The following is an 8064-nucleotide window of genomic DNA, read 5'->3' as shown; positions in this document are numbered from 1 at the left end:
TCTAACAGATTTGTCGCTGAAGAAGCATATGTGCTTCCATATTAAAGAAGATATGGCTCGTGTTTGTGGAATATGTAGCAAACGCTTTCCAATCAAAAATTTGCTTGTTGAACACTTGCGTACACATTCTAACGATGGCAGGATACCATGTGGTCAGTGTGATAAGAGTTTTATGTGGTATCAGGACTTATTGAACCATGAACGTTCATCACATCTGAAAGAAAAACCATATCCCTGCAAACTTTGCGATAAATCCTTTCAAACTCAAAAATCATTGCGCTTTCACAGTTACAGGCATTCCGGCGAGAAACCTTATCTCTGCGACGTGTGTGGAAAAGATTTTCGGCAGCCAACAGCTATGAAACAACATCGATTAAAACATTTCAAAGACGAGTTAAGGAAATCGGGTATTATCTAGAAGATGTCACATACCTGCATAATACATATATCGATGGTCCTCTGCAATAACGACACAGTTCATATATTTCAGTAGAGCCAATTAAAGATCTGTGTTTCGTAATTTAGCAATAATATGTCGTTAGTAATACTGCAAAACGTTCTATGTCACTTATTACCTCTGCTGCTTAATTGATCTGTTAACTGTATCTGATCGCTTCTGGCAACCGTTCATCTTCATCACAGGGAATCAGTCTCAAGTTATGTAGACTCCCGCCCTGTGAATGCCGTTCTAAGCACACAACCACCGGACGTGGACGGGACAGAACTTTGTCTGCCTCGGGAGACCCGCACAACAATAGCCCAACTTCGCTCTGGCTATTGCAGCAGGCTCAACAGCTACCTGAGCAGAATCAACGAGGATGTGCCCAACCAATGCCCGGCATGTGGAGAGTCGCCACATGACACCCGGCACCTCTTCACATGCCCTGAGAATCTCACTCAGCTAACGCCCCTGTCCCTATGGACAGCCCCTGTGGAAGTCGCACACTTCCTGGGCCACCCCTTAGCTGAAATTGACGACAACGATGATGGATGAACCGTCCCGAACGGGGCTTAGTAGCCGCTACAACAACAACAACAACAATCAGCCAAAGGTAGACAGTTTTGTCATTCGTTTATTAGGGCGTAACGATTTACAGATGCATACCGGTGCACGTAAAAGACCATCTAAGTGTCGAGGGTACTAATAGACATAGATTGTTTTGCAGTATCACCAACGATGTATTGGAGCGTAGTTATTCCGGGGTAATTGCAGTCAATCTATAGGGAAAATTTGTAATTTTTCAAATTATGACTAAAGATTTCGTAAGTGTAGGACTGCAAAAATACGAAATATGTAACAACTCGTATAAAGTTAAACGAAAAAAATTCACTTTGTATTGCTGAAAAACAGCACAAAACGAAAAGTGTCGTTATTTCACATAAAAGAATGACTAACCTAATAGAGTCTGCCAGATAGCTAACAACTAAGCCTATGTCGATTTGCCACAGAAAAATATGGTTATTTATAAACCTAATCTGCTATAAACTCAAAAACATGAAATTTTGAGTAGTGCCGTTATTGTAGAAGACCATCGATATGTACTTGTATGTAATTTTGTATGAAATCTCAAAAAGTATTTTAATCATTAGTGAAAGAATTAAACCTTTTTTTATATGTGTTTTACTTAGTTGACGTTATGCTGGCATTATTATATTAGATCTTATATTTTTTAGATCCATATTGCATAATGAGTTGGATTTAATAAAAGCTACAAACGAACAGAGGTAAATTCGTACTTTTTCAATCTAGAACGTTCACATAAGGTTTATTAAAGGCAAAAACACCTGTTCCTGTAAAACCAGGAAATCCTGGAGTATGGGAACAGGCTAATACGGCCTTCGTACGTAGTTCGCTCTCTCATTCGTAATTCGCACTCCAATTACCCTTCGAATTACGTAATTCGTCATACAAAATTTTGAGACCGAATTGCCTCAGTTGGTAATTCAGATCCAATTAATTTATAATTTAATACGGAAACTTATNAATTTTTAGGAAGAACCGATATTTTGCCGCGGCGAAAAAAAAAAAAAAACACAGACAGAGAACTGTCAAATCGAATTAAGAATGTGGCCGTGGAAATGGGGTGATTCGCGATCGTAATTGGGGGAGCGAACAAAGTAATTCAGGATGTTGTGGAAAAATGGTATAATGGTGTACGGTTGGCCACCTTGGTCATCTGATGGTTGCCAGTTGGAATTCATTTTAATAGCAAAGTGGCAACTTTTTCGTATCCGGTTCAATTTAACAAGTATACTGCAGTTCAATTTCGGCTAATAGAGGTTATATTAGGGGTCTTCTTCTAAAGTGATAAAGGGATAATTTGCTTAAATTTATCAGTTTATCCGCATTCTTTCATGAACGCACCATGGAAAATAATTGCATAAAACTTCAAGTTCAAGTAGCTTGTGGAACAACCCTAATATGCCGGAACTAGAGCGAGAAGCTGCCAACATCTACCCGACGAAATGAGAGAATGAATTTACCTTGTAATGTTTTTATCATGGATTATATTAACACCAGTATTTACGCAAAGCGGACAAGGATTCTATAATTGTATCTTATTTTAGAATAATAACGGGTAACCGGTTATTTCGGAATTTAGTTGTACCAAAAATGCAAATACTACATCAATAGAGGAAATACATATGTTTTCCTCCAATAAACAACTATCGCATTTGCTTAAAATCGTTTAAAATGCAAATTAGCGAAAAATGTCGTTCTTAACTAGGGAAAACGTTACGCAGCATTGTCGTACTTGTTTGAAGAGCTTAAACATAGATAATAACAATTTAATAACAAGTTTCGCTGCAGCTGAGGAGGCACCCGAGTTCAAAGACTTTTCGATAAGCATCGGTAATAATGAAGATATACAAAAACTTATCACTCTATACATGGACGGTGTTTTGACTGGAGAAGCAGCTGAAAGTATGCTGGAAGATTACCCCCAGTGTGTGTGCATCTGCTGCTATAATAAATTACAAAACATTCATACATTTGGTCAAAAAATAAAGAGAAGTGCTCAAAAACTGCAGGCGCTTTTGTGGCAGGGAGTTGCGAAAGTTGAGATTGGTGAAGATGAAAATGAAAACCAACAGAAATACGAAAATGAAGTTAGTTCTATGCAGGATGAACGGGATATATATAAATTGCTGGTAAGTGTACATATATTTGAAGAAAATTTGGATTAACCACTTTTATATTTGTTTAGCTTAAGGATGCTCTAATGGAAACGGAAACCGTTATTTTAGAAACACAAAATGCTGAAAGTATAGATAGCAAAGGTGTTGTAGATCCTGATCCCTTTGACACCTCAATGTCGGTAAAACTGAAGGATATGCAACGTGATTCGCAGCGTGAGGCAATGCATGAAGAAAGCAACGATCAAGAATGGGAAACCTATAGTCAAGTAGAATCGGAAATTAATTCAGAAAAAGGAAATATTAAAATGGCAAGTGATGCCCTGAACGACTTCCGAGGTGACGGTAATTTGAAAACCAGAGATAGTCGAGGGAGACTATCTGCGTCATATGTGTCCAAGAAAATTAAAAAAGGACACAAATGTTTAAAAAAAGATATTGCAGTTTCTTATGACATTCAAGGACACCTGCATTCAGATGAGATAGATACCAAAATTGACAATAGAGTAAAAAAACGGAATAAAGGAACGAATAAACGTAACAAAGGAACAAAAAACAGCTTCAAATGTGTGCAGTGTAGTCATAGCTTTGCCCATAAGATTACACTCGATGCTCACGTACGCAAAGTTCACGAAGGAAGTAAGCGGCCATTTAAATGCGATCGATGCGAAAAATCGTATAGCTTTATCGGAGGACTTTATACGCACATAAAAGAAATTCACGAAGCTGAGGTTCGGTCATATGCTTGTGATAATCCTGGCTGTGGACGCATTTATACCAGTTTCATTGCAATGCAAAAGCACAAACGGCTGAAACACTCGGATACACCTTGCCTAAAACAACATGTGTGCGAACAGTGTGGTGCGACATTTAATCAATCTGGAAATCTTAAATACCATCGACGTTCTAAACATCCTACAGAGGCGGAACAAGCCGAGCAAGAACATTTGAAGCAGCGATTTGAATGTGACGTCTGTAAAAAACTATTCCATTCACGATACACTTTAAAATACCACACTCTACAACTACATACAAATGAAATGAAGTATGAGTGCAATGTTTGTGGCCGCAGAATGGCAAAAAAGTTTATGCTTGTTCAACATATGCTAGTTCACTCAACCGACAAGATGCCGTGCGAGCATTGCGGCCGACAATTTATTAGAAAATTTGAGCTGGAAGCGCACGTAAGGGCAGTGCACATGAAATTGAAACCCTTTGAATGTCAGTATTGTGCGGAGTGCTTTGCTTCAAGAAAAACGCTCCGACATCACGAGTACATACATACCGGGGAAAAACCGTATGTGTGTGATATCTGTGGTCAGGCGTACCGGCAACAGACATGCTTGAAAAACCATCGTAAATCACACGAAAAATTTAATGCAGATNTGCGGAGTGCTTTGCTTCAAGAAAAACGCTCCGACATCACGAGTACATACATACCGGGGAAAAACCGTATGTGTGTGATGTCTGTGGTCAGGCGTACCGGCAACAGACATGCTTGAAAAACCATCGTAAATCACACGAAAAATTTAATGCAGACAACGTGTCAACAACAAACCACAATCTAACCCCTCTAAATTCGATTTTGACAGCGCCAGCGGCTGTTAAATCATCGAAAATAGTTTCACTGACAAAAGGCACTAACATCTCAACAAGCTTTAATAAAGACATAGCGGGAGATACGATTAAGCACTCAGTTAGTTTTGCTGGAACAGACTCTATCTAATACAATTTAGGCGATATAATGATAGATTCTTACATTTAGTGGCAACAGTTAAGGAGCTGGATATAATTATAAGNAGCACTCAGTTAGTTTTGCTGGAACAGACTCTATCTAATACAATTTAGGCAATATAATGATAGATTCTTACATTTAGTGGCAACAGTTAAGGAGCTGGATATAATTATAAGGGTTTTGCTCTTATTAGATGACCAAAATAACCCCTTTTTTAAGAGAAGGCAATACGATTGCTCAATTGTAATCCTTCAATTATATACGATTACCATTACTTTAATTGTAATCATAAATGTTAACATTATGAATATAATAATTGTAGTCTTAAAAATTTAAGGACGAAGATTACTGTAATGGTAATTTTAAATAAAATTACGATTACGAACACTTTAGTTGTAATCCTAAAAATTATTATTATTATTAATACATGCAGTTAATCAAAATCAAACATTATTTGAAGTACATACTGCGGCCACGAGTAGAATATTACAATTTCAAAAAAATCCGCGAATTCATAATTTAAAAGCAATACTTGCTCTAAGTAAAACTAATTTCTTGATTATTGTAATTTTATTGCAGCCATTTTCACGAAAGCAATTTAAGTACAAAATGATTTTGTTTTTTTGAATTTCATATGGAAATTACCAGAAAAAAGAATAATTTTACATTCAATCATTTATTGCATGATTGCGATTGCTTTAATTGTAATCCTAAAAATTTGACGATTACGACTACTGTAATAGTAATCCTAATTTCTTAAAATTTTTAGGTTCACGATTACAGTAATTCACAATCAAGCACATCATAATTACAGTTACAGCAATCGTATTGCTAAGTAATCAATACGTAATCGTTATCATAAAGTGCCCGGCTCTGCTTAAGTTACAAATATTCTACACAATAAAGTTCATTTTTGGACTACCTAATATTTATGAATATTGCATCCATTTTTGTTTCTTATAATGATTACTTTTTATTAGATAGTAGTTTTTCATCCGCCGTTTGTGGTGGCTTATCGGTATTTACAGTATTTGGAGTAGTACTAGCAGCACTCTTTTCACGCTCTATGTACACGTTTATATCATCTAGAGGTTTGTAGTACATATGAACCAATTGAGAGCCCGCCATCATAGACAACATAGCCGCCGAAAAGAATTTCATATATTGAACCCAAGAAACTCCAGCAGGCATTTTGCTTCTTTAACTTATGTTGAGATATTTCGCTTTCGACCGAATTATAACTACACTGCTTCTTTAGCTGGCGCTTGCAATTTTCCTTCTACGAAATTTTTAGCTTGACGTTTTTTAAATGTGTTATCTGTAAGTTCAAAAATTAAATTTTGTATGTTAGTTAGCACAGTGTGCAATTATTGACTTACAAAAATTGGTTTCTCCCACCGTCCAGTTAATCATGGAAAATTCCAAAGCTGCACCGAGTATAAAAAACAGTGGTAAGAATCTGTAGACACCAAAACGTTGTTTACCAGGCCACTTGTCCAAGATACGTCTAATGCTGCTACTGTAGAAAGGCATATCTGAAAGCAAAGGACGATTATGTAATATTTTGAATCGAAATAGAATTGATAGCAACATTGCCACAAAGTTCGTTGCGTTTAAGAAGGGAAGAATCTTATTACTTTATCATTTCCTACATATATATGATGAATTTTGCACCTGGCTCGAAATAAAATGAAAAGTTTACAGCAAATTACGGAATTAAACTATACGACTAAACAAAAACAGCTGATTGTGAGGGTTTCAACTTGCAGGTTGCCATACCAAATCGGAAAATGCTAGTTGTTTTGCGCGAACGAACAACGTCATTCGCGGTTAGATTTTTGCTGCGAACGAATGTTTTTTCATTCGGAGTGAAATAGATAAAAACAATCTCAATACTTTGATTATACAAAATTTATTGTACCTATTAGCTAAAAATTAATACATTTATGTATTTGATTTGTAATATCATTTATGCAATCATTTTTATTTTTCAGAAACTCACCATTGCCAACTAAAATTTATTAGGTTTCTCAAAACGGAGTGAGATGATAACGCTGGTGCCGGCATAACCTTGTCCAATGAAGATTTATAAACAAACAAGCGGTATTGTTGGTTTATTTGCGAAATTCTTCACCCACCAGCGTAAGCATATTTCTCAATTGATACGGAAAAATGTCTATTATTGCGGAAAATAGTCTTCCTGTTGATGAAAGGAACATCGAAATAAAGGCACGAGTTGGAAGTGACAAGGAATTTGAACGTCGAGTACAAATGGCGCGCGAACTCACACAATCTACCGGGGAGGTGCTAGAGCAAAGGGACGTGTTTTTTAATATTCTGGACGACACTGATGGAGCTAGGTTTAAGTTACGTTACTTAGGACCACCTATACCATCACAGCTCATTTATTACGTTCGTCCTAATAAGGCTGGACCGAAACTTTCCACCTTCAATAAACTGGAAGTAGAAGATCCGGCACTGCTTGAAAAGATTTTAGCACGAAGTAATGGAATAAAAGGAGTTTTGGAGAAAAAGAGATACTTATTTTTACATGGTCAAACTCGTATACATATGGATAAAGTTAAAAACTTGGGTAATTTTATGGAATTCGAAGTTTGCCTGCGTCCAGATCAGACAATAGAAGAGGGGCAACAAATAGCAAATGATTTGATGAAGGTATTCGGCATATCTGATCACGATCTTATGACTGGTGCATATTTTGATGAACTGAAATAATTGGAGACTTTGTTGGAAATGTTGATATGAAGGACATTCAATCCATACTTCATACATACCATCAAGCTATTGAAATAAAAAATATTGGGGCACATTTAGAGTCAAAATAAAGTCGATGCTAAAGTTATTCGCAGATTTTTGATATACTTTTCAATGGGATATCTGCCAAAAAAGTTCCTATTAACTTTAGAGTCGACATTATTTTGATATGCTCTATACTTTTAAAAATGGACTTTGAAACTTTTCTCATAAGCTAGCGCCTGGGTAAAAGATTGCCGTAACGCGATTTTGACGATTTGTAGTTCTAGATGCAGTTATATATTGTATGTATGTACATATCGCTCGTTTACTTCATGCATACTCAAAAAAGGAGCTCGAGAAAAACGGCTTTAAAGTTTTGAATTTACACATACCTACTTCCATTGTAAAAAAGAATACATACCAAGGTACATTGA

The 8064-nt window shown here is 36.5% G+C and overlaps 5 protein-coding genes across 6 annotated transcripts; 3 read left to right on the top strand and 2 right to left on the bottom strand.

Annotated features, from left to right (window-relative positions):
* The first annotated feature begins 6 nt into the window (after positions 1–6).
* LOC108380988 (zinc finger protein 491-like) lies at positions 7–510 on the top strand. The gene has a single exon (XM_017637392.1). It carries the CDS (start codon positions 29–31, stop codon positions 416–418), a length of 390 nt encoding a protein of 129 aa, XP_017492881.1. The 5' UTR covers positions 7–28; the 3' UTR covers positions 419–510.
* Positions 511–2576: 2066 nt separating this feature from the next.
* On the top strand, positions 2577–4925 carry LOC108380992 (zinc finger protein 235). The gene is made up of 3 exons (XM_017637398.1): positions 2577–3153; positions 3210–4523; positions 4679–4925. Exons 1-3 carry the CDS (start codon positions 2713–2715, stop codon positions 4862–4864), a joined length of 1941 nt encoding a protein of 646 aa, XP_017492887.1. The 5' UTR covers positions 2577–2712; the 3' UTR covers positions 4865–4925.
* Positions 4926–5049: 124 nt separating this feature from the next.
* On the bottom strand, positions 5050–6617 carry sloth2 (ubiquinol-cytochrome c reductase complex assembly factor 6 sloth 2). Its single transcript, XM_017637397.1, has 3 exons — positions 6511–6617; positions 6253–6408; positions 5050–6191 (listed from the first exon to the last, which is right to left on the bottom strand). The coding sequence occupies exon 3, from the start codon at positions 6062–6064 to the stop codon at positions 5840–5842; it is 225 nt and encodes a 74-aa protein (XP_017492886.1). The 5' UTR covers positions 6065–6191; positions 6253–6408; positions 6511–6617; the 3' UTR covers positions 5050–5839.
* Positions 5826–6625, bottom strand: sloth1 (sloth 1). Of its 2 annotated transcripts, none has more exons than XM_017637395.1 (3): positions 6511–6625; positions 6253–6408; positions 5826–6191 (listed from the first exon to the last, which is right to left on the bottom strand). In XM_017637395.1, the coding sequence occupies exons 2-3, from the start codon at positions 6404–6406 to the stop codon at positions 6115–6117; spliced, it is 231 nt and encodes a 76-aa protein (XP_017492884.1). In that variant the 5' UTR covers positions 6407–6408; positions 6511–6625; the 3' UTR covers positions 5826–6114. The 2 variants fall into 2 exon arrangements, with proteins under 2 accessions (XP_017492884.1, XP_017492885.1); XM_017637396.1 differs by having other exon boundaries at positions 6526–6624.
* Positions 6626–6886: 261 nt separating this feature from the next.
* Positions 6887–8057, top strand: LOC108380989 (uncharacterized). The gene has a single exon (XM_017637393.1). It carries the CDS (start codon positions 7046–7048, stop codon positions 7607–7609), a length of 564 nt encoding a protein of 187 aa, XP_017492882.1. The 5' UTR covers positions 6887–7045; the 3' UTR covers positions 7610–8057.
* Positions 8058–8064: the final 7 nt, after the last annotated feature.

Source organism: Rhagoletis zephyria, unplaced genomic scaffold (assembly GCF_001687245.7).
Source record: "Rhagoletis zephyria isolate East Lansing unplaced genomic scaffold, Rhagoletis_zephyria_1.1 Rzeph_scaffold_21041, whole genome shotgun sequence".
Classification (NCBI taxonomy): Eukaryota; Metazoa; Arthropoda; class Insecta; order Diptera; family Tephritidae; genus Rhagoletis; species Rhagoletis zephyria.
This window is presented reverse-complemented; position numbering and strand designations above follow the sequence as displayed.

Coding starts and splice junctions, on each gene's coding strand:
- LOC108380988 (XM_017637392.1), top strand. CDS start 29: ATGTGCTTCCATATTAAAGAAGATATGGCTCGTGTTTGTGGAATATGT.
- LOC108380992 (XM_017637398.1), top strand. CDS start 2,713: ATGTCGTTCTTAACTAGGGAAAACGTTACGCAGCATTGTCGTACTTGT. Junction 3,154..3,209: donor GGGATATATATAAATTGCTG/GTAAGTGTACAT, acceptor ATATTTGTTTAG/CTTAAGGATGCTCTAATGGA.
- sloth2 (XM_017637397.1), bottom strand. CDS start 6,064: ATGCCTGCTGGAGTTTCTTGGGTTCAATATATGAAATTCTTTTCGGCG.
- sloth1 (XM_017637395.1), bottom strand. CDS start 6,406: ATGCCTTTCTACAGTAGCAGCATTAGACGTATCTTGGACAAGTGGCCT. Junction 6,192..6,252: donor GGTGGGAGAAACCAATTTTT/GTAAGTCAATAA, acceptor TTGAACTTACAG/ATAACACATTTAAAAAACGT.
- LOC108380989 (XM_017637393.1), top strand. CDS start 7,046: ATGTCTATTATTGCGGAAAATAGTCTTCCTGTTGATGAAAGGAACATC.